Source organism: Pinus tabuliformis, chromosome 8, assembly GCF_031772625.1.
Source record: "Pinus tabuliformis cultivar Carrire ecotype Pingquan chromosome 8, CPIR1, whole genome shotgun sequence".
NCBI lineage: Eukaryota > Viridiplantae > Streptophyta > Pinopsida > Pinales > Pinaceae > Pinus > Pinus tabuliformis.
This window is the reverse complement of record NC_142294.1, coordinates 1,759,211,512-1,759,238,743: the sequence shown is the minus strand read 5'-3', so window position 1 is coordinate 1,759,238,743 and position 27,232 is coordinate 1,759,211,512. Positions and strand designations below refer to the sequence as shown.

Below are 27,232 nucleotides of genomic sequence, written 5' to 3'. Positions count from 1 at the left end.
CAAAAAGCCTTATACTAACATCTTCTTCATCAACTTCAAAAAGATCTAGAAAATTCTCAAAATTCTGGACATGTTTCTTAGCGTTGACATTTTTACCTTCACCATCAAACCTCGGCAAGTATAGATCATAGTTTTTGGGGAAAGCATGGAGAACAGAAGGTAAAACAATAGGCTTATACCGATCTGGAATTTTACAAGGTGTAGGGTTATGTACAGCAGGTATAGGATCAGTCTTGGTCTCTTAGGGCTCATCAATTTGAATATGGTCATCACAAAATTCGGAAAAAGAATCTTGATCAAGCTCAAAGGCATGCAAATCTTTGGTATTCACAATCTTCGAAGGGAAAGAATCAACTGCAGGCCGAGGATCTCTTCTCAAATACAATATGCTTTGCAAAACAGTCTTGACATTCTCGGGAAAAGAGAAGAAAAAATTTACAACAAAGAACAAAATGTCCTGGATGAAATTCCAACTTGAGTACCTGATCTTGCCATATTCTCCTTTCATGTTTCTGTTGGTCGGGATCATCCTCTAGTGGAGTCTTTGGATCTGATCTTCAAAACTGATTTAGAGTCGCCAAGTGAATGATTTCAGCCTTTCAAGTGCCTGATCGTTGTTCACCATCAACCATCAGATCTGAACTTGATACATGTACTGGGGTAAAATGCAATCGAAGTGTTGTATTCACAAGCTCACGGAGATTGACTGAAGCAGCGTTTATCTACTAACGCTGATGTAAAACAAGAGCGTTTTCGAAGGCTACCTGGCGTAACTTCAGGCTCCGTCTAAGACTTATGAAATTCAATGAGCAAACAATTAATTTGTTCTCCCCAGTATGGTCGCCACTATGTTAGCGCTTGAGATTTCACCCTAGGCTGAGGAAGGTAAACCTTCAAGGCAACATCAAACCATTTCACCTCGTAGCTAGCCCTACGGGGTATGAGAAGGCTCTCTCCGGTCAATCTCAGTAAAATATTCAATGAACAGAGATGACCAATACAGTGACACTGATATTAGGCTAGTAAACTGATAAGGAGGGTTGATTTAAAATTTTTGGGGTTTTTGGTGGCAATTGAAGGGAGTGCAATTCAGGGTGTGGGGATTGAGCTCAGTTTTTGCAGGTGGGTCTTTGGGGCAAGGTAGGAGTTTGTGTTGATGCCTTAAGCTGAGATGGATGATCAAGGAAGAAAGGGAGGGAGCTAAAGAGGGCAAACAATGACTTTGAATCCTATTTAGACAGTGGAAAACATAAATATTAAACAAAATTGAAAGCTGAGCATGGCATGCATGAATTCAAACTTTATCACTTCTTTTGTTTAATTAGCAGCAATAGAATAAGAGATGGAACACATAAACACACTTACAATGACAAGTAGGAAACACACCATCAACACAATAATCCACAAGAATCCACAATGATGTCTGCAAAACCCTGGCCTTCCTTTTTCTCAAATTGCAGAGATACAAGTAAAATATACAATAGAGCTTCTCCCTCCAGAGTCCAACCATGAAAATGAGCAAGAGAAGGCATAATATAGATGATCTAACTCCTTTCCCCACCTCTAGGGGTCGAGCTCAGCTTCCTAGGAGCTGTTTCAACTAATTCTAAACTGAGCACTAGATAATAGGCAGTCAAAACAACTTGCCACTAAAACTTAGGTAATCTATCCATGCATTAAATATTCACTGTTTACATCAAAGAAACTTTTAGAAGTGTCAAAGGAGAGTAAATGTATCCAAGTGCTATGAAAATTACACAAAAATCCATCATTTACATGCCTCAAAAGTCAACCAAAGTAAAAACAGTGTTTTGCTGGCCGAACTGGTCAAAACAGTGAAATTTCCCTGAGTGGTCGCGCCCCTCACTTTGACTAGTCACGCGCATTGACAGCTCTGTTTGAGGGCCTTCCCAGTGTCCAAATCAGGTGCAAGATAGCTCATTGGAAAGGTCTGTGAGTCTACTTTCCAACCCCACTGGAATTTCTGAATTTGGAGTTGATTTGACCCCTCAAAAGTCATTTCTCCCAAGGCAGATTTCTGCAACTCGAAAAAGGGGCAGAAAGTCAAAATTTGCATGTATTTTGAGCTTTTGGAAGCCCAAATCTTCATAAAATATGAAACCCATCCATAGCCAAGTGTATTTTTGCATGAAAATTCCAAAAATGTAGAGTTTTCCCCGTTCTGAGCTTTCCCCATGACTGGTCGCGCGCGGGGTGAGACCACTCAAATGGCCAAAACCTGTAAAATTCCCTAAAATGCTAAAATGCCTCAAAACTCTCAAAATTTCTTGGGCTCCTCTCTTTTATGATGACCACCTTTGCCTCCCCTACGAGGCCTCCGTTGTACCTCGATCTCTGTGGAAGAAGACCGGTCATCACCTTGCTCATAGGTTTCAGTGGTTGACATGGTGCTTTTGAGCAAAGTGAAGCAAATAGATAGAGTAAACTGCTGCCCTTGCCTGCAAAAATGCTAAGAAGTATGCTGTTTTCAAGGGGAAAAAATCATAAGGGAAATGTTAGGGGAGGGATTTTTAATAAGGAATGGGAAAATATGTAAAAACAGGGATTTTTAAGGGATAATTCACAAAATGTCAAACATATCATCTCATCTTCCATCATTAGGAAATCATTTGCAAAGAAATACTTTATTAGGGAAAATACGTATGATAGTCATCAAGGGAAAGGACATGCATTTGCAACAGGAGTATAGGACAGCATAGATAGCTTGCTCCTTTGAGTTTTTTTGTTTTTTCAATGTACATCATAAGGTAAACAGTGTTTTTCAAAGGATTTTATGTACATTTAGTCATAGGGGAACAAGGCTTCTTTTACATCTTGTCATAAGGGAAAAGGGATCTTAATTGAACAGGATTTTAAGGAAGGGGTAGAGAGGAAAACAGGGCTTGGTTTTGGGGAGACACAACAATATTCTTTTGTAAACAATATTTACAGCAATATGTCCATTTTATACATATACACAACTGCATTTTTCTTGTTTTTGCTATGGATATGCAACAGCAGTGTGTCTTCTATTTTCCAATGACTATGCACAGCAACATCTTTTTTTTTTATTTGGTCATTTTGCCATATTATTGCTCTTTTCTCTTTTTACATAACATTTTTTATCCTTGCTGTTGTTCATTTATTTTCCTTGCCGTGTGGAGGGTATTAGGGTTTGGGTAGAATACATGAAAGGGTATTAGGGTTTTGTAAAGGGATTTGGGGGAGGGATAGGGTTTTAGGAATTTTGGGATGAGAGATTTAGTTTTTATTGCAAATGAGATAAGATATAAACATATTATGACATTTGTGAATTTAATAGGAAACAAGGAGGGAATAAATAGGGATTTAAAGCCTTGAAAAAACATCAACCCTAGCATAATGCCTACATGAACAAGCAATCACCCAAATCCATTTCTCCTTACATTTCTTGGTGATAAACATATATATGCAAGCCCATCATTTCATGTTTCAAGCATTCAAACGCACTAGAAGACCCTACCTCGATCAGTTGAGCAAGCAAGAGGGCGATTTAGTCGATTTGGAGTGGTTCTGTAGAAGACAGCTTGAGTGGTCGCGCCCTGCCTGAGTGGTCGCGCCCTTTAGAAAAATACACTGCAGAGGGGTCGCTGAGTGGTCGCGCCCCACCCAATTGGTCGCGCACTGAGCCTGAGTGGTCGCGCCCCTGAGAATGACTCCAACTTTCTGCAAATCGCCTCTTTTGACCTCTCACTCGTTTTTGCAAGCTCTCAAATGCATAATGAGGCTGTTTAGAGGGAAATTTACTCTTTATAGGCCCAATTTGAAAAAATTAACTTACCAAACCCACTTTCTAATGTTTTTGTTTTGACATTCACTTTTAACACTGTTTTGAGTTCACTTTGTCCTGAATTTGATCTTTTGAGGACTTTAACTCCGTTCTTTTTGCAGGTTGACTGTCTGATGGACTCTAGCGAGGAGACCAGGGTTATTGCCGGCATTTTGAAGAATTTTGAAAATTTTCCTTATTTTTTGCAAATTTCACATGACCTTGGGTTTAAAAACAGGGTTTTTAAATCCAAGGTATAAATGAGCTGTACCTGATGAAAAATATCAATGGAACATATTAACATACCTCCTTCCGGCTTGCTGGGGACTATTAGACCTCTGACTCATGACCTTGCAGTGATTTTTGACCAAAACCCTAGACCTAAGGCTTGGGACTTCAAGACAAAAATAAAACAAGTGTAACACAAGCTCATTAAAGGATATGACCTGATCCAGCAAAGCCAAGAAGGGAACAAGGACCAGCTCCTCCATCAGTTTTATGGCATGCCTAACGGGATGCAAAACTGATATCGATGAGACACCTACTTATGCATATGCAAAGAGTTTTTGATCACCAATGGAGGGCATCATGACCGACACTAACAGTATGTATACATTATAAAATTTCAAACATGCATCTATTGAGATGAACTCTATTTTAGAGTTGAAATTTCCTACTAACCCTAATAGGTTGTACGATCCTCATGGAACTATCAAGAAAGTTACCGGTCAATCAACCACAAGGAAATTCTCTCATGAACTAGATCACTTTGATGATGTCTTTGAAAATGCTTCCACTTATTCAATAGATTCCAAACAAATTGTGGAGCATCTAGCTCCATATGAAATCAATCAATTTTCCCAATACAGGGAAGAAAGGCTATTTTGTTTACCCTTAGATTCATTCAAACTTTCACAAGAAATCACAACTCAAGAAAAGGTTACAGATATTCATTCTACACAGGTTACTGATATACATAATCCAAAAGATACATGGGCTTCTTCTTCCACTCAGACTAAAGGAAGTTTCTATGTTCTAAGCCTGAAGAGATATGGGAACAATATAGCCTAGTTTTGAAAGGAAATAAACCTGAGGTTTTAAAGACTACCTCATAAGAGAAAGTCTTAGACACTTTTGAAACTTTTGAGAAGACTCCAATTACAATATATACCTTTGATCACCCTTTAGAGATTAAATACATGGAAATTATACAACCATTCCCAACCTCTGAGGTTGTATTAAGGGTTGAGGATATTCCTCCCCTTGACATATTCTACAATCCTCAGCATAAGGTCATTGTAAAAGGAAAAGAAAGAAAATGAATATTGACCAATCCTAGGCTGTAGTCCCTAGAAATTACTCTTTTGAATTAGTATGGAAAGGTTCACAGTTCACTCCTGCATAGGAACTCAGAAGACTCACTCAGTTCGCTAGAGCTTATGATTTTGCAACTATGAATAAAGCCCCCAAGATACAATAGATTTTGAAGGAAAAGGAGGACATGATTATGCAGTTGGAACAAGGCCTTGGGAATGAGAGGAAAAATATTGCTAATCAATGGAAAGAACAAATTGTTGAGTTCCGAAAAATTTTTGATGCGCTTAAAATTCAACATGACTCTGATTTGAGGATACAATATGCTCAAATTTAGAATTTACAGCACGAGATTGAATAAATGAAAGTTAAACATGAATTAGCAGAGTCTAAAATGGAACTAGGAGAATTAAATACTCTCCTTGCTCAACAACAGGGTATATTCTATCAAAAATTAACCATCATTCATGATTTGTGTCACACAACCAGCTCATTGGTGGACCACTTTTCCAATCTCAGTACATACTTTGATGATATTGAGTAAAATATTGCAGGCTACATAACATGGCATGACAATGTTGAAGGGATATTAGTTGATCTCCTAAGGATAGAGAATCACATAAGGAAATAGTCTCCAGGGAATGAGAAATCCACCTCAAACATACATAAACAACAATATACAATGCAAGGGACGTCTCAAATGACCTCATTAAAGCCATCAACGATAATTTGTTTCAGGCAAATCTTATTTCAAACTGCCCATAGGGAAATCGACTAAATATCAAATAGATGACCAAAACGTGGCATGAATTTTCCAATAAAAAGGCTGAAAAGGTTGAAAAGTTATCTAATATTGACTTAGAATGCCATTGGCATTTCTTAGTCAACCCTCACAGCCAATGGCTAATGCCTAGATGCCTATCCAATACAACCACTCACATGTTGCCAACACTGATGGATGTTATATTTACTAGTCAAATGTATATTTAGCCATGGTCTCCCCCTGAATTGAAGCTCATTGCAAATATTTACGACCTGCGGTAGTGTATGGGATGACAGTCTTTTAATTTCACAGAATTAATCCAGTTGTTACAGCAAAATCTAAAATTGTCTTATTATTTTATTTATGTGGTGTTTTTTAAAACCGCTTTAGGTTTTTACTCTACTTTGCTATATTTGTATTTCATTTGGAAACTATAAATCCCCTTCATTTGTATGGAGAAGGGGTTCTGAATTTTGGAAAGAAAGATTTTGTTTGCACTACTGTAACTTAAGTTATCTTAATAGAAAGTTGAACCACTACTATTTTCTCATGAGCAGAGTTACAATATATTAGGTACTACTATCTTTCTGCTATTTATTTACTTAAGAGTTAAATGGTTATTTTATTATGTTTATCATATGTGTGTTGCAAATAGTCATACATTTTTCACTATTGATATGTGCGATTGGCGTCATATATTATATGCATAAACAATGAAACCTTATATGTCTAATGAATTCCTTCACTACACTAGTAGAAAATGAGCAATTAATGACTAGGTGACTAAAAACGTTAGTCACCACAACTTTTCCAAGTGAAATACTACAAGAAATGAGAAATCTTAATTGACTGAACTAAAAACAACTAACATAAATCACTAATTTAGTTACGGGTTAAAATATTTGACTATCTAATGAGTAATACAACTAAAAATGACTAACATGAATGACTAATTTAGTCTAAGAACAAAAATACAACTACCTAACAAGTACTACAATAATATGAATAAGTTTTTTATGTTAGTCATCTTAATTGTGTCAAGCAATCTAAACTTACAAGCGATAGGGGATTGAAAGGTTGTTAAAGATTGGTTGAAAGGTTATCCTTCCTTAAACACTTATTCATCCTCACATGGTGTATAGGTGAGCCAACTTTTCACTATGTATCTCTAATAATTTGTAATTTTAAAAATATATTTTTTAATAAAAAAATTTATTTTATGTATCTTTTAAAAATCTAATCATTGCATCTAATTGGGTCTAGTTCTAATTTGAAATTAATTTAAAGGGAAATTTCATATTTTAAGATTATAATATCAAATAAAAACTACTTTAATTTCATATTAATTGACCTACATCCATCTTAACCCTGGATCTATCAAGCGTTGAGAGGGGTCCAATCTCTCGAGATGCAAACTTTTTTTTCTAGTGCAAAACTTGAGATAATGTTTTCACCTTGAGAGATTGGATCCCTCTCGACACTTGATAGTTATAGGGTTAATATGGACCTAGGTTGGTTATATGATACTATATAATATCTATATTTGTATTTGTGTCTCTTTGTTATTCCCTCTCTCTATCTCACCCCCCAAACATACACATACTCTCTCTCCCTCTCTTCCCCTTCTCTGTCTATCTCTCTGTTCCCCTTCTCTCCCTCTCTATCTATATCCTTCTCTATATTCCCTCCCACTCTCCTCTCTCCCTCATTCTCTCTCCATGACTCTGTTGTCACCCCCTCTCTCTCTCCATCTTTCTCCCTCTATGTCTTTCTTGTTCCCTCCCTCTCCTACCCCCTCCAATTCCATCTCTCTCTCCTCATCTCTATCTACCTTCCTCTCTATCCCTTATCTCCCACCTCCCTATATCTCACCCCCCCAAAATACTCCCCCCCCCTCTCTCTCTCTTCCATCCAACTCTATCACTATCTCCCCCCCTCCCTGTCCTTCTCCATCTCTCTCCCTTCCCCTTCTCTCCCTATCTCTGTCCTCTCCTCTCCTTTCTCTTCCCTCCTCTCCTCTTTGCCTCACTCTCTCCCCATCTCTCCCTTCTCACTCCTCTCTCTCTCCACCTCTATCTCTCTATGTCTTTGTTCTTTCCTCCTCTCTCTCCCACTCCAACTCCATCTATCTCTCTCCCCTCTCTCTTCCTTCCTCTCACTCCCTTTCTCCCACCTCACTCCCCCCCCCCCAATCACTTTCTCTTTCTCTCTCTTTATCCTCCAACTTTTTCACCATCTCGCTCCCTCTCTCCACCCCCTCCCCAACTCTCTCTTAAATTTCATCACATTGTATTGTGTTCAAGAAATTATCTAAATTAGAAAAACTTAATTGGTTGTAAAATATTAAACCTATATTTTGGATCAATCATGTCAAAGAAAAAAAATAATGAAAAAATTAATCTATTATAATTAGTCAATTTGCTCTGTCTTAGCTTAATTTTATTAAAACATTATTATAATTTCTATTGGAATATTTTTAGTAGTCGTGAGAATAGAGGGTTTAGATATATCTCAAACTATAACATTTTCCCTTTTAGATTCAATTACAAAAATGTTGTAAAATTAAATTAAAATAAAATATTTTTACTATGAAATAAGTTATGGTTATTTGGCATGTGTATTGATAATCCATGGTATTGGCCCATGGTATTGTAACAAAGCAGATTTACAAGTTAATATCCATGGTATAGTGAGGGTGAATATCCATGATTAACGATTTTGTCATATTGCTATAAAATATTTGATTGTGAAATAATTTATGCCTTTTGGGCATGTGGTATTGTTATAAAATATTTTGATTGTGGAAGGTGGTATTAATAATCCATGGTATTGACTCATGGTATTGTAACAAAGGCTATTTTTTACAAGTTAATAATATCTACCATAATGTGGGGGTGAATATCCACTGTGAAGAATCTTGTCATATTGTTGTAAAATATTTTAGTTGTATTAAACCTATATTTTGGATCAATCATGTCAAAGAAAATAAAATAATAAAAAACTTTTAAAAAATCACGCAGTATATTTAATCTATTGTAATTAGTCAATTTGTTTGCTCTCATCCTTTGGATCCTAAGATGGATCTATGTCGATATATATATATATATATATATATATATATATATATATATATATATAAAGAACGGGCATAGATCCATCTTAGCTTTTATTAAAACCTTAATTTAATTTCTATGGGAATTTCCCTTTTAGATTCAATTAAAAAAATGTTAAAATTAAATTAAAATAAAATATTTTTACTATGAAATAAGTTATGGTTTTTTGACAATTTTGACACGTGGCATTGATAAGCCATGGTATTGTAACAACGAGGATTTACAAGTTAATATCCATGGTAAAGTGAGGGTGAATATCCATGGTTAACAATCTTGTCATATTGTTATAAAATATTTGATTGTGAAATAATTTATGTTTTTTGGGCATGTGGTATTGATAATCCATGGTATTGACCCATGGTATTGTAACAAAGGCCTTTTTTACAAGTTAACAATATCTACCTAATGTGGGGGTGAATATCCACGGTTAAGAATCTTGTCATATTGTTGTAAAATATTTTGCTTATCAAATAAGTTATGTTTTTGGACTTGTAGTATTGATAAGCCATGGTATTCGCAATGGTATTGTAACAAAGCTTATTCACAAGTTAATAACAAAATCAAAATATAACAAATTAAATTTTATTATTTTTATTAATTTAACTTTTTATTATTAATTGAGGTCATATTTAAATGTTTGCACTCATCCCAGTATCATTTTTAACTTCTTCTTCTTCTTTTTAATTTAGAGTAAAAAATAACAAATTCTTATTAAAAATAAATAATTTCCAGTTAGCGTTGTGTTCAAATAAAATATTCACAGCTTACAACATCACATTGTAGCAATGTATTTTTCTTTGGGTTGTCTAGAAGAAGGAAGACCATCAACGTGATCTATGGATTTAACCCCAAATGGATTTTCCATGGGAAATACCTTAGGAGAGCATCAACGATTAGATGGTTTAACCCCAAATGGATTTTCCATGGGAAATACCTTAGGAGAGCATCAACGATTAGATGGAGCAACGACAAGGTCATTGTGCGTGAATATTTTGGTAATTTGTACATGGGTATGAATTTGGACTCATTCTTCCTTTTTACGAAAGAGGATTTTTGTTTGTATGGGTAAAATAATTTCGAGGGTTTATATGATCAAAGAATAAATTTTATATAAAGTTGAAGGTTTAATGACTATGATAAGGGCAAGGTCATTGGGCATGGATATTTTGGTAATTTGTACATGGGTATGAATTTTGACTCTGTTCTTCCTTTTTACTAAAGAGGATTTGTGTTCTTATGGGTAAATAATTTCGAGAGTTTATATGATCAAAGCATAAATTTCATTTAGAGTTGAGGGCTTAATGATTATGATATTTTGGTAATTTGTACATGGGTATGAATTTGGACTCTGTTATTCCTTTTTACTAAAGAGGATTTTTGTTCCTATGGGTAAATAATTTTGAGGGTTTATATGATCAAATCATAAATTTTATCTAGAGTTAGAGTTTAATGATTATGATAATGCAGATATTGATTGCGGCCAACAATTCATCAAAAGACAATGCACAAGTAAGCATTTTGCATGTCCTTATTGTACAAAGGGGTTAATGATTATGATAGACAATGCACAAGTAAGCATTTTACATGTCCTTATTGTACAAAGGGTTTAATGATTAGATAATGTAGATCTTGATTGCGGTCAACGATTCATCAAAAGACAATGGACAAGTAAGAATTTTGCATGTCTTTATTGTACAGATCAGTTCGCTGCTCCCTAACTTTTCTAAGGTCATAATGCATGAAATTTTATTTTTTCTTTTCACCTTTTTTTTAGTGGTTGATTGTTTGTGTAATGGACTCTACCATGCCCAAATTAAAAGGGCTCAAGTGATGCAAGAAAATTTTCTGGTAGGATGCAAATGCTAGACCTTCCTCAAACTTTGTTACATGAAATTAAAATTTCTTGTAATCATGAACATAAAATCTTTTCTATTTCATCCTTAGATTCTGATCTCAATGCCTACAATTTTAAACCATGTTACTATATTTTAAGTAGAATATACTTAGATCCATTAAACCTTACAATTCTCCAAAGCTTAGGTTAATTTTAGTGGAAAAGAAGGAACCTGAACGACTTTTGCAATTTAGATTCAATTCTTACAGACAATGATTAAAAATGGAAGAACTCAATGGTCTGATAACTTTTACCCACCCATCAATTTCGAAGACCTTTGGTATTATTTTGAACCTAAACAGAGAGAGTAGAAGAAGAAGAGGAGCCTGGATGAGGTGGACCCTGACCTGCTTGATACTTTTCAAAAGTTGGGCATGCCCTTGACTAGAAGAAGAGATTGACCAACGTTGTTGTATATGTTGTTTTTGACAGTGTTTTCATTGCTACCATGCATAGGTAGACTCTATAGGTAGTTGAGGTTATATTTTGTTCATTATAAGAGGTAATTCAAGAGTATCTTTATCTAGTTAGGAAGTGGCTTGGTAGGGTTGTTGCTCCCGTTGATAAGTATTATGCTGCATTGTATTTTTATTTTTTTAGTGATAGCTCCTTCTATTAAATATCCAAGCACACTTTGTCACCCATGGAAATATCCACTTATTTCAGGATGAGCGAGATGGAGACCAGGCATTTTGAGAGGACTCTTATTTTTGTAGATGAGAGGAGTTCTGTGAGGTGAGGGGAGTTTTGTGACATATATTGAAGGATGAACTATACCATTTTATGACACCAATCATCTCCACGCCATAGTAGTGGATCTCTATTGCACCGAGGGAGCAATGATAAAGTATTCCACTTTAAAGAATTGGTATGTCGAGGATGAGGAATGCAGATGTGGGATTTATAATTTTATTACGAAAAGAGGTTTTTGCGATGGAGACAAATCAAGGATTTCATGTACCTGAGTAGAGACTGGTTCAAAAATCACCTGGAATACTCAAGCATTATTTTGAAAGGCAATGATGCAATTGGAGAGTTCTATTTTGTTGACTTGAGAAATAACTATCAATAGGGGGGACAAAGATGATCCATATAGGGAAGAATTGTAGGAGTAGGATTGTTTCTAAAATTATATCTATAGGCAAGTCAAGGGACTAATATAGAGGATTAGTGCAGGTGCAACCGAATTATCATAATGCAAGGAATTTTTGACAGTGTGATTTGATGCTCATCAGTGACCAGGAAGATGCAAATACTTATCGTTACATTCAGGTACACTTGAGTTGCATTCTAAAGTCTCTAATTTCATTTATTGATAGTCCTTGTGTCCTCGTCTCTCTTAATTTCATTGTGGTAGATTGGAATGGGTTAAAAAATCAAGCATATCATTGAGTCAAATAGACACCCACATGTCACTACATGTCATTGTGCATACTCTTTGTTTTTGATACAATTAGAAGTGAGAAATATGATGTGTGCACACACAAAAAATCCTAGCATGCTTGATAAATACCCCTCCAATTTCATTTTCTATGGTGACATTTTATTTTCTTTGTTTATACAGGTCATTTAGCCACATAGTGGCCACTATCGAATGTTGAGGTATATGTCATATAAATCTTTTATAGTATTCAAGTATTCATCGTCTTTCATGTCTTATACTTTGCATTGTATCTTCTTTCATTTTCAGGAGAGGAACTCAATATTGATGGTAAGAAGCAACAATTAAAGAAAGAGGAGAAAAATAACACTGGAGCGACAAATGCCAAACGAGAGAGAGAAGAGAATCTGTCTAGTGATACCCTTAGAGCCAATATCTTGCAAAAGACACACTCATAGAGATTGATGGTCAAGCCTTCAAATTTAGTGAATTCAATTGCAATGCTTTAGCAACACAGTGATAATGTTTTCAAATGATGAAACAATATTTCATGTGTAAATTGTAGTCCAACCCATATTAAGCTGGAAACTCATATTGTAATACTTGATATTTTATATAATAAAATTTATATGGTTGAAATTATTTTTATTTGCACTTGATATTATTTAGCCTTCTAATTAACATATGTAACTTTGCGTTATCATACTAGATAAACATGTACATTGTATGACATTTTTTTAAAATTTAGTCGTAAAATCATACTAATTAATTTATGGTGATTAATAATAAACTCATAAAATCAATATAAAACTACTAAATTAGTACTTTAGTTAATTAATGATGAACATGAATAAATGAAATAAATAGAAACTACTAAATCAGTCATTTATATAATGAATATGAAAATACCAAAAAAAGATAAATGACTACTGCAAATGATAAAAAAAAATTATTATTAAATGATGACTAAATTTTGCATATATACAACTATTAGTAGATAATTTACAACATTTTATAACACGAGTAAAATGTAGTCATATTTCTTTGGTCATTAATTGGTTTTAAATGATGACTAAAATTTGCATATATATATGACTATTAGTAGCTAATTTATAGTATTTTATAACACGGCTAACGTTTTGGTCATATTTCTTTGGTCATTAATTGGTTTTCGCAAGGATTCATATAGTAATATATTTTGTTATATATTTGGTCATTAATTGCGATAATTAATTAATAAACCAATGAAAAATTTATGACCAAATTTATGACTAAATATACTACTAGATAGTAAAATTGAGGAAACCAATTAATGACAAAGCTAAAAATAAATAAAAGTTGGTCGCATTATAAGATACTATAGATTAGCTACTATTGGTCACCGATTGAAAAATGGTCATTTATATGCAAATTTTAGTTGTTTTTTTAGTAACTAATTAGTCATTTTGTACTAATTCTAATTTAATTAACTATTTAATTAAATTAGTTATCATTATCCGCTTTAACCTCACAATAGCTTGATAATCTATATTGTCATGTTGTTTGTGAGATCATTTTAAATCACATATATAGATAATCTTTCTTGGGATAAATATTTAGCTTAAATACTCTTTATTCTTAGTTTCAATTATATCTTAACTCCTACACCTATATACTCCACCCATTTTCATGATTTAAAGGGAAATTGGTCCCACAATTTCCAATCAGAGCCACCATTCCAAATGGAAAAGGACTGATCCAAGGTCCCGACTGGCTAGTTTTCCTTGATGTTGAGGCAGACATATCGAGCCTTCAACTCTTTTGGTGCTAGAATGAGGGTTGAAGACCGTGAATGGAAAAAAGGTCTAATCCAAAATTAAAAGGTCATTCTAAGAGTCAGTGTCCCTCAAAGTCACCACCAATTTCAAGATCCCATTCCAAATCTTATAACCCTAGATCTAAAGTTGTTCAAACAACCACTAAATCTCCTAGCACTCTCCCAAATTTAGCTGTCCAAACTTCCACACAAGTACTTACACAACCTCTTGAAGTCCAAACTTTAATTCATAAATTAGAAGGAATTTCTATTTCTAGAAAACAATATTTTGAGACCGACTTATCGGAAGGAAGTGTTACCTCATCTTTACAATCTTCTGGTGCATTAACTAGATCCCAAAGTGAGAAATTTGGAGTTAATACTTTCGAGTTTTTGTTAACAACTCATCAAAAAAAGAAAAGTACTCTAGAGATACAATCTTCTGTTAGTGAGATTACATCATCCTCTCCACCTCATACTCCTTGTGTTGGTCATGCTTCTTCCTCTACCCCTTTGTCTTCTTCTTATCATCCTTTAATCCCTTCCATCCACATTCCTTAGCCACAATCAATTGGTGCTATTATAATGAATAGACTAAAGGAGTAACCTCTTCAACTTCCCAATCTCCATCATCCTCTACATCATCTGCAACTTCCTCAACTCCTAGTACTCCCATAATGGCCCAAATACCATGGAACAACCCAGAAGAATTACAGATGAATCCACCATTACATCCTCTTCCCAAACATCTAGAGAGAAGGCTTCCTAAGTTTAATCCTGATGACAACTTCCCTGTTGAGGAACATCTTCACAATTTCATGTTAGCCATCAGTTTGAATGGAGTCACAGAAGAGGATTATGTTTGCATACCTTTTTCTTACATATTCAAAGGATGTGTAGGGTCTTGGTATTTTTCTCTTCCTGTTGGATCAATAACAAATTGGGATATGTTCGAAGAACATATTTTCTTAGAATTTGGGGATGAACAAAAAAATATCTCTTTGATTAATGATTTGTCAAATATTAGGGCCAACCCAAATGAACAAATTAAATATTTTAATTCAAGATTTAACAAATTGCTAAGAAAAATCCCAAACATTTCCAGACCTAGAACTGATGTGCATATTGAATGGTACATTTATGATATTCCTTAAAATATTTCCATGTTCGTAGATAGGGATAATTTAACAATATTTCTTGATAACATGAAGGAAGCTCTATTTGTGGAAAAAAAACTCTTTCTCTTGAGAAGAAAAATTCCCTTGAGGAAGAAAATAGACCAATAAAGTCTTTTTTAAAGATAAATCCAAGAAGAAAGCTCCCAATGATCCTTTTGACTTGGAGGGGTTACAAAAGGTTTTGAAGACAGTGTCTAATGAAATGGTAGAAATTAAAAAACAATTTGTTGAGTCTTCAAGGAAGTCCTTTCGACCTTTCAAAAGGAATCAACCATTAGAGTCACAACCTTCTACCATTATATCAAATGTAGAATCTGATCAAGGTGACGTAGAAGGAGAAACAACCTTATCTATTGAAGAATCACAAGCAGAAGAAATAGTGGAAGGCCATGGTTTATGGGATTTCATTCTCACTACTTCAGAAAATTAATAAGAAGAGGAAGCCCTACTAGTGAGTACTAGAAGTAAGGGATCTGTTGATACTTCTCTATCAAATAAAAAACAAAAGTCCACTACTCCTCCTACTAAAGACAAGGGTATAGTGAAAAATACCTCTACTCCATCTTCAGATCTAGTTCCAACTACTTCTAAATCTCCTTATTCGTCTAAGACCTTGATAGCCTCTGATACCATTGAATATAATATCATCGAAGACATGTAAAAGATTGAAGCCAACATTTCCTTGTATGAGGCCAGTAAGTTAAAACAACAACATAAGTTTTTACTCAAAGATTTAAGTGTAGTACCTACATCTCCTTTACCTACTACTTTCTTTGCAAAAGCCTCAAAAGGGAAAGAAAAATCTCCAAATGTCCCTTTGGACAAGATGGACTCTTGTTATGCTCTTTTGATTGGAGATAGATCAAATTCCCAGACTCCTCCTTTTCTTTTGACTTTTGATATTTTAAATAACAATGTTCACAATTGTTTAGTGTATTCTGGTGCATCATCCAATGTCATGCCTTATTCAGTTTGTCTCAAATTGAATATTTCAACCCAGAAAGCTATTGTTCATATTGTTCAATTAGACTAGACAAAAGTCAAAGTGTTAGGATAAATGAGTTCTATTTTTATTATATTATCTTCCAATTTGAGGGTTTTTCAAATAATAGATATATTATTTGTAGATATTCCCAAATTCTATGGTCTTATTTTAAGCAGAGACTAGTCTGAAAAACAAATGATTGCTTTGCAACTAATTGGTCACACATGTGGCTTCCATACAATGGAAAACCCGACCAAATCCGTGTTGAAAGGGAGAAACATATGCAATATTTGGTGACTAATTTAGATGAGGAAAATGAACCAATAGTTTCACAAGCAACATTCTTTGAAATTATTCTTTTGAGTCTTTCTTTGGCAAATTTTCAACACATAATTCTCCTTTTTCAGTTGATTTTGTTTCATCTCAGATTGAATTTTTTTCTCAAACTGATTCATCTAGGTGTATCAATGTTGTATAAAATCTTGTAGATAATCTGATAATTTTTTTTTTTACTCTCTTTACTTTGATGGATCAAAATCTAATTATGGTGCAAGAGCTAGTTGCATCCTAGCAAACCCTAATGGAGAAAAAACTTTGCTTTCTTCCAAATTGAAATTCTATTGTACCAATAACACTGTTGAATATGAAGCATTAGTACATGCTTACAGAAATCCAATAGTCTTAATGTGATATATCTTAAAGTTTTTGGTGACTCATAAATTGTAATAAAACAAATTAGAAACATCATTCATTGTGTTTCTAGTCACCTCAAGCATTATCAATATTTGATCCAAGACCTAACTTCCCATTTCACTACATTCATTAGAGCTCCAATCCCAAGATTACAGAATGCTAGTGCCGATCTCCTAGATAATTTTGCTTCCAAACTCATTCCACCTAAATATTCTAGTTCCGATAGATTTTCGATTGAATTAATTTTTCTCCCCTCCATTCCAGACAACATAACTAACTACCATGTTTTTAATGATGACAATGACATCCTAAGTTTTCTAACATCTGAAAGGTCTTACTCTGACTAGATCATTAATGAAGATGAGCATGATAAGCAACTAAATAAATCTTCTGAGGAAAATTCTTTACCTAAACTTGTAGTAAAATTGGAAGATTTGTATGATATGAAATATAGGTTTAAAAAGGTTACCGATTGCAAACTTGAGAGCTCTACTATGAGTTTTGAATTGGTTAACTTAGGATCTAATCATAAGCCTCAGAACATTAATTTAGGCCTTGGACTCACACTATATGAGATACCTTCCTTCATTCATCTGTTGAAAAGATATAAGGATGTATTCGCCTGGAATTATGATGATCTTAAAACTTATGACATATCTATCATTGACCACACCATTCCTATGTTTCTAGATGTAAAGCCAATTCAACAAAATTCAGGAAGATTCATCCTAAATTGGAAGCTCAGATTAAGACTGAATTAAATAATCTTCTCAAAGCCAAATCACATTCTCGGTCAGACATTCCAAGTGGGTCTTGAATCTTGTGCTAGTTAGGAAAAATAATGGAGATATTCTTATTTGTATAGATTTTATAAATTTAAATAAAGCATGTGAAAAGGATAACTCTCCTTTACCTATGATGGAACAAATTTTACAATCTGTTGCTAGTTCTGAGCTAATTTGTTTCTTAGATGGTTTTTTCATGTTACAATCATATCCTTGTACATCCAAAAGATAGACTGAAAACCACATTTTGAACCAAGTGGGGAACATATTCTCTTAAAAAAATGCCTTTTGGACTAATTAATGATGGAGCCACTTTCCATAGAGCCATGGACATTTCTTTTAGAGGTTTGATAAATAAGAGAGTCGTAGTGTACTTAGATGACATTACAATTTATTATAAAAAGAGAAATAGTCATCTCCATGACTTAAAACAAATCTTTGAAAGATGTAAAAACTTTGGAATCTCCTTAAATCCAAAAAAGCCATTTTTTTTTTGTCCTTAGCGAAGGTAAGCTTCTAGGCTTCATTGTGTCTAAAGAGGGAATTTGGATAGATCCAAAGAGAATTAAGGATCTGAAATCCCCTTACCACACAACAAAAAATCCATGCAATCCTGTCTTGGGAAAATTGATTTTGTTAAATTTTTTGTCCCATATTTTTCACAAATTTTCTTACCCTTATAGACTATGATAAAAAATAGGTCAGTTTTCAAATGGGGATATATTGAAAGAAAATCATTTGAACCAATAAAACAAGCAATCATAGATGCCCCTTCATTATCAACTCCCAATTTTTCTGAAACATTTTTTCTTTACACTTTTTCTTCTGAACAATCCTATGCAACAGTGTTGACACAACCTAATGAACAACACGTTGAATCTCCAATTTCCTTCTTTAGTTCTAATTTAAAAGGAGTTGAGCTAAATTATTCAGAGGTTTAAAAACAAGCCTTTGTAGTTTTTAAGTCAATAAATCATTTTAGACCTTTTCTCCTAAAAGCACATACAAAAGTAATTGTTCATTTCCCCATGGTTAGACAATTGCTTATCCAAAAGGAATTAGGAGAAAAGAGGGTTAATTGGGTTACTTCCCTGCAAGAATACAACCTAGAGATAAAACCAGCTAAAATAGTAAGGGGTCAAGGTTTTTGTAGATTAATTACTGGAGCTTATGACACTTCGGCTGATCAAGATTTAGGTAACAATGTTCAAATTACAGAGGTATGCCCTGTTGACACCAAATCTCAATATGCTGATTTAATATTTTATTTAAAAAATGGTTATGCTCCATTGGAACTCAATGAAAAAAGGAAAATATCCCTGAGACTTAAATCTAATCAATACCAATTTGTCCATGATATATTGTTCAGAAAAAATTATGATTATGTTTTATTAAGATGTCTAGAAAAATCTAAAGCAGAGAAAGTTTTGGAGGAGCTACACGATGGACTAGCTAGTGGAAATTATAGTGGGAAAAATATTAATCATAAGATCTTGCATGTTGGTTACTATTGGTCGACTCTATTCAAAGACATGCATGCTTATGTCAGAAAATGCAAAGTTTAGGAGGACAAAAGAAACTAGCCTTTCCTTTGCAACGAGCTAACATTGAGAAACCCTTTGAGAAATGGGGACTGGACATTATAGGTGAGATTGTTCCTAACTCTTCTAAACTACATAAATACATCTTGAATGCTATGGACTATTTCACCAAATCGGTGTCAAATATCTCCTTGCTCTTGTGTGTGTGGTTCAAAACCATTACAACAAAATGCTCATTAAAATGTCATCATGCCATTTGGGAGTATTAAAGTTAGGTGAAAAATATATCAATCATTCCCCAAGCCACTTGAACTAAACCCAATTGAAATATTAATATTGCATTATTAAAATATCAATTACATTATATAACATGGAATCATTCCTAAACTACATGTAATTTCCCCAAATCTTAATCACTTCTAAACTACTTATAGCTACACCAAATCTACTCGCTTTCGTCAAATATATACAATTGGTTTGTTCTCATGTCATCATTTTTAAAAAAACATACCAACAAGTTCCTTACACTTCCTAGAGTGTCCCTATGAGAACGCTATCAATCTTCCAAGTTCTTTATTGTAAATTTATACAAAACTACTAAATTTCCTTCTCGGTTGTTCCATAATAGTACTCTATAGGACAAGATTGAATATTGCTCCTCACCCTCCCCTCACGATAGACATGTTGAAAAAATTCAATATTAATCTAATGACAAAGGAAATTTAAAACTAAATAAGAAACCAATCTCAAAAAGGCAGAATAGGACACATACTTGACTCCTCTTAGCTTTTGTATCATTACTATTAATCTCAACATTAGTAACATCCAGTTTGTAGAGAATACCAACCTTATTCATCTCAAAAAGGCAGAATAGGACACATACTTGACTCCTCTTAGCTTTTGCATCATTACTCTTAATCTCAACATTAGTAACATCCAGTTTGTAGAGAATACCAACCTTATTCTTTTAGCCAATACTAATGCACCTCTCAGCCTATTATAAACCATAAAATATAATACGTCCATGATTCAGCCTCATAAAACATAATACGTCCATGATTCAGCCTCAGCCGAATGTCTTGCAGGTCTGCTTAGTGAAGCCTAACCGATTCTCCTCTCTGTCATACAATATATAAAAATTCTGTTGCTGATAATTTCCCAAGATCACAGCTGGTCCATTGTCAACTTCCGAAACATCACTTGAGCTAATCATTGTTAAGCAGATGGTATCAAAACTGATAAAATAACTGAAATAGTTAGCAACAGGCAGCACCATATCTGAGGCACCCTTGAAATGGAATGCAAACTCAGGCAACAGAACATTATCTACACCAGAGATATTGTAACAGAGTCCCATACCAGTCCTAGCTTCAACTTCACTATCTCTGCTGTATCCCATCTGAGAAGCAAACCCAGCTGCAATCTTCTCATAGATTTTTGGGCTAAAGACAGTGAAAGTAGTTCCTGAATCTATGATGGTTCCTCCATTGCCTTTGGTGTCGAATGCCAGTAATTCAGAAGGCAGCTTCAGGCGTTTTCCCCCAATACTGACACCTTCCAGACCAATGTAATACAGTGAGCCATATGCAGAAGAAAGTGCTCTGGAATTGATTAGAAAGGGAGTGTAATTCAAAGGGATGTCACTGGGGAGCGCCTTGTCACCAAGAACTAATAGGGTTTTCTTGTTCTCCTCATCAAAGCGGTGGCTCTGAAGGCAATACCCAAATCTATCTTTCCCAATTATGTGTTGCTGCTTAAGCTGAGAGGGCATAGACAGAGCTCCCCTGCCAAATCCTGCAATTCCAGAAGGTTCATCCATTGCAAGTATCGAACATCCCACAACGAAATTCCTAACTGCTCGCCCTTTGTCTTCCACTGGTAAAGTTAAGGTCTCCGAGAGGAGTCGCCCCGCTGTGCTTCCGCTACCATACTGAATCACATATGCCGGACAAGGGTTCTGAGAGCATTTCTGGGCGGAGCTCTGTGAACAATTCCCACACAGGTCCTCCGTGCTTTCACCGTAAAATTTTTTGCAGTTTGGATCATCGCAAGCTAGAAGCTCGCGAGACGAGGACATCCTCGGAAGAAACAGCCCATTGGAATTAGTGCTGTTTGCAGGGCAGTCCATACAAGTATAATTTTGTGTGCAGGGCACCCACACGACATCACTGCCGGTGTCCATGAGAAGCGAGAGATCCTGTGGAGGAGTGCCGAGGGAGAATTTGATTGAATATCCTCCGTAGCTGCGAGCGTACAGAGACTCCGACATGCTTTTTTTATTTCCCACCCGGGCACGATGGATCCCGAGCTTCAGTGCCCGGGCTCGATTCCTGCTCGCTTCCACGGTCCTGGCGAGTTTCTGGTACTCTTCGTCATCCTGCAAAAGTCCTGCATGGAGATTAGACTTCTCATGTGTGTGAAGTATGATGGCTATCCCAACACTCACTTCGCACACTGTTACAGAGATTTGAAGAAGCAGGAGGAGGAATGAGATGATCAGATTGCAGGCCAACATTTTGAGAATGTGGCAGGAATTTGATAATGAATAATGGGCATTCAGATCTGTGTGATATTAATAGCAAATCACTTATGATAAAGGCAGTGAATCATTACATTAAGAAAAATTCCCCATCTTATTTTCACATTTAATATTTTCTTTCTCTAAATCATAATTGGTTACTTGTATGATATTAAATATATATATATTTTAAATAATGATTAATTATTTAATATATAATTTGTATCAATAACCCAACACCATATAAATGAAGATAATCATTATAGAAAGAGAAATTAATATTTTCTTTCTCTAAATCATAATTGGTTACTTGTATGATATTAAATATATATATATTTTAAATAATGATTAATTATTTAATATATAATTTGTATCAATAACCCAACACCATATAAATGAAGATAATCATTATAGAAAGAGAAAGAACTCCACTCATTTTTTCACTGGTTCATATTTTTTGAAAAATAATCTGTATCTTCTTGATAATATTTGGAAGGGTGATTTTAATTTTCTGATTTTATTCAAATTCAAATATACGTATGAATTTTTTATTCAAATTAATTTGGGTTGATTTAGATTTCTGATTTATTCAAATTCACATATATATTTTTCAAATCAGTTTAATGTTTTATTTAAATTAATCGTGGGTTGATTTAGATGTCTGATTTTTATTCAAATTCACATATATATCTTTCAAATCAGTTTCATGTTTTATTCAAATTAATCTTGGGTTGATTTAGATTTCTGATTTTTATTCAAATTCACATATATATCTTTCAAACCAGTTTAATGTTTTATTCAAATTAATCCTTGTCTTTTCAATAAAATTTGAAAAGATAATTTTGATTTCTATTTTCTATTTCAAATTAATTTGATTAATTTTTATATAAAATAATTCTATAATAATAATAATATTTTTTTTTTTATTCAAACTTAAATACATATTTGAAACAAAGTGAATCAATTTTTATTTAGATTTACATATACATATATCTAAAAGAAACTCATCATTAATCAACTTAAAACTTTTTATTTAAACTTAAACAAATATCTTTTCAAAATAAACTTTTATTTAAATTCACATTTAAATGTTTATTCTGGACATGTTTAAAAACTTTTATTCAAATTTATATATACATATTTTTAAAACCATTCTATCAAATTCACATAATATATCTTTAGAATTAACTTAATCAACTTTTAATTCCTGCTCACATTATCATAGATCTAAAAAAAATTACTATTCTTTATAAACTTGAAACAAAAATATATCTAAAAAATAATTTTAATTTCAACTTCTATTCAAAATCACATGTATCAACTTCCATTCAAACATATCTAAAAACCAATCTAACTAACCAACTTTTATTCAAATTCATATATCTAGAATTGATTTAAACATTCCTAGAAAAATGATAATGTCGGAGTGATTTTAAAACCCCATACATATCTATATATATATTATTTAGTACAATTTTTGTTTTTTTATTAATTAATTAATATTATATATATATATATATATATATATATCAATTTCCACAAAGTTCAATTAGAAACATTTTGTTCAAGAATTCAAAATTGTTTGAAATTAAAATTGACAAACACCTCTCTTATCTCATTTTATGCAGAAAAGCGGGATCAATACATTTTCCATTTTCTAAAAAAAAAATCTTTATATCAATTTTCGCAAAGTTTAATTAGAAACATTTTGTTCAAGAATTCAAAATTGTTTAAAATTAAAATTGACAAACACCTCTCTTATCTCATTTTATGCAGCAAAGCGGGATCAATACCTTTTCCATTTTCTAAAAAAAACAATCTTTATTAGTAGACTAAACAGAAAAGCTAAAAGCTAACAGCTAAGAAAAAACATTCAGTTATCCAAAACCAGAGGGGATCAATTAAAATGAAAATTCATGGATTCCTATTCAACATTTGTTAACTAGTTCATAAATACAAAAAGATCCAACCTGAAGGGACCAAGCTTCCTTAGAAATCTTATTTTCTTTTGTGTTTAGCTCTTAGAGCACATGGTTGAAAGGTGGTGATTCAGAGGAGAGCATTTCTTCTTGAATATCCTATAGAAAGGGTTGGCGAAAGACATTTTCTACTGTGATATTCTTTTTCGTCCAACAAATAACAAACTTCTAGTCTTTCAACGCTTGTAGATTTTTAATTCATTCCAATGAAGCTACTGAGAAAAGGGTCTTTAAAGTGATGATTTTTGCACTATTTTTAACCTTTTTCCAAGAGAGTAATGAGTGTGCATAACATGGAGCTAATTCATAAGTATAACAACACCGACACCACAAGTAGGAGTATGACCTTTGGATGCTCCATCAAAGAATCCTCATATCATTCTAGAATTGAGAGAAGGAATGGCTAGGAACTAGGGCTTGGAATGTTGGGGGATGTCTTCAATTCATTATAGAATTTAATTATATATCCAACAAAGATCTGAGTAAGAATATCCAGGGATTTTAAAATACTGGAGTTGTGTTCCTATCATATCTTGTAGATCGGAAAGCAAATAATAGCGTTGAATTGATTAATGGAGAAATCAATAATATTGTTTTTCATAGAGTTTTCTAGAAAACCTTTTCCCACTCAACTCATAGCTTAAGCTCCACTTCATCCATCTTAAGAACCTACAGTAAATAAGGGTAGAAAATGAAGATGTGTGAGATATTTTCTTCTAAATTTTTACATAATGGGAGTCTACTGGTGCCTATCCACCCTCTTTTTCAAAAAAATTCCTAGGTCAAGATTTTTTTGTTTAGAGGCAACCATATATTAATTTGGGATTTTAGCGGAGCTTCCACTTTCTAGAGAAGACTCCACCATCACTTAAATTCACCACCAAATTATGTTTTAGATTGTTATAAACTAGTTTAATGTGATATCGAGGTGTCACATGCACACATTTTACCCTTTCATTGAAGAGATATTTCATTTAAAACAATTTTTTGATCGCATCTCATGTGGTCATATTTACAAGGAAAGAAATACTATTATAGACTCCTTATCTAAAGTAAGTGCCTCACATAATATGGGAATTTGAAAATCATGGAGTAGATAGACGGATAATTATATCAATATTTTCACAGGTCTTTCATAGAAGTCCAACACTTGAATGCATGATTGTTACATATTATTTATTTACTTATTTTTTTTAATATATTTTCCAATGATTATAGTCCCATATAATTGGGAGTTAATGTATATGAATGGATGTCCAGCTCACAAAAATAAAGAAAGATAGATCAACACCTTAGAATTCAGCCTCTTCGAGGGGGCAACCTCTTTTACATTACACAAATGAACAATTCTTGGATGATACAAATAAATAAACCTCCCTTCTATATATAGGAGTCTAAGGGGTCACAATATAATCAAGCCGACATAACAGTAATAACATAAGGGCACAACAATAATAATAGTGGGTTTCTATGGGGCACACTAATAATAATATGGGGACAATAGGGGCACAATAATAACAATAAGGGCTACAATGACAAAAGTAATGGGAGAATCACTAGTATTATAGGGACCTAACATGCCCCTCTCCTTCTGAAAAGTATTGTCCTCAATGCTTGAGTAGTTCTGGATGCTTCTATATAAAATTCTCATCCTCCCATGTGGAATCTTCAATGGATAAGTTCTTCCACTTGATGAGATACTCGGAAATTGATCGATTTCGTAGCTGTCGAGTTCTTGTTTCTGTGACTGCTTCTGGTTCCAATATGATTTTTCCATCCTCGTCAAGTTCTGGCAATATCGTTTGAACTGAGAGTTTGCCACCTATAACCTTATTTAAACATGAAACATGGAAAACTAGGTGCACTTAGGAAGCTACAAGAAGCTCCAATTTGTATGCCATAGTACCAATCTTTTGCAACACCTTGTACGGACCATAATAATATGGTGATAATTTATTATCCTTCTTAGCTTGTTTGAGGGACATTTGTTTATATGGTTGTAGCCATAGGAATACCGAGTCACCTACATCAAAACTTCTTTCGCTACGATGTTGATCTACCTGTTGTTTCATTCTATTCTGCGCCAACGTGAGGTTATCCTTTAAGAGTTGGAGAACTTGTTGTTGATGCTTGATGTGATGTTCCACTGCTTGAAACTTAGAATTTTCTCTTAAATATGATGTGATGGATGGTGGATGATATCCATAAAGTGCCATAAATGGGGTCATTTTTGTTACAATATGGAAGGAAGTGTTATACTACCATTTAGCCAGAGGAAACCATTTGACCCATGGTGTCTATTTATCATATACAAAGCAACGAAGATATCCTTCCAAACATTTGTTTACTATCTCAGTTTTCCCATCAGATTGAGGATGATAAGATGAACTATGAGCTAACTGAGTATCGAGACAATAAAGTAATTTTGTCCAAACATTTCCAGTGAAAATGGGATCTCTATCGCTTACAATAATCTTTGGGTTTCCTTGTAGATTTTGAATTGTTTCCATAAATGCAATAGAAACTGTACTGGCTTTAAATGGATGGGATAATGCACAAAAGTGTGCATACTTGGTAAGTTTGTCAACTACCACCATGATGACACTCTTCCCTTCGGACTTGGGTAAACCTATGATAAAATCCATTGAAACCTCCTCCCAACGTTGGCTTGGAATGAATAAAGGTTGTAATAGACCCGAGGTCTTAATTGTTTCAACTTTATTTTGTTGGAAAACCAAACATTCCGCCACAAACTTTTGAATATCCAATTTAAGGCTATCCCAAAAAAATTCCTTCTTAATCCTATGGTAAGTTTTTAAAAACCCTGAGTGCCCTCCTAAGGGAGAATTGTGCAATTCCATAAGAATCTTTTGTTTGAGTTGGGAATTCTTATATAGGTATAAGCGATCTTTGTACCATAATGAATCATTTTTCCAGCTAAATGTATCAGATGTACTAGGATCTTGTTATATCTTTTGAATGAGTGCCCACACTTCTTCGTCATTATTCCATTCATCCCTTGCTTTGTTTATCCAATCTAGCTGGATAATAGAAATGGCGCACAACAATGCTTCCACATCCTCATCCTTTCTTGAGAGTGCATATGCCAGAACATTTTGCTTCCCATTTTTGTAGATGATTTCAAAGTCATAACCCAACATCTTTGTGACCCATTTTTGTTGCTCTTCAGAGGATAATATTTGTTCTAAAAAGTATTTAAGACTATCATGATCTGTTTTTACCTTGAAGTGTCTTCCCATTAGGTAGGGTCACCATTTCTTAAGTGCATGTAGTATTGCCAACATTTCCTTCTCATAAATAGCTTTGTGTAAATACTTTCCTTTGATTGGACGACTTTCGAAAGCAATGGGTCTTTCATCTTGCATTAAAACAACATCAATTCCATTTTCTGAAGCATCACATTCCACAATAAAGGGTTTTGTGAAGTCTGGCATAGCTGAGATTGGTGCTTGGCGCATTGCCTC

At 33.9% G+C, this 27,232-nt stretch overlaps 1 protein-coding gene across 1 annotated transcript in view; it reads right to left on the bottom strand.

The window, feature by feature from the left end:
• The window catches only part of LOC149243160 (putative aspartyl protease At4g16563), a 34,018-nt gene extending 12,114 nt beyond the window's left edge, over positions 1-21,904 (bottom strand). Inside the window, exon 1 of the mRNA XM_089374445.1 lies at positions 20,139-21,904. Within this exon, the coding sequence (XP_089230571.1) occupies positions 20,317-21,765 (1,449 nt within the window). The 5' untranslated portion in view covers positions 21,766-21,904 and the 3' untranslated portion in view covers positions 20,139-20,316. The remainder of the gene's footprint in view (positions 1-20,138) is intronic.
• Positions 21,905-27,232: the final 5,328 nt, after the last annotated feature.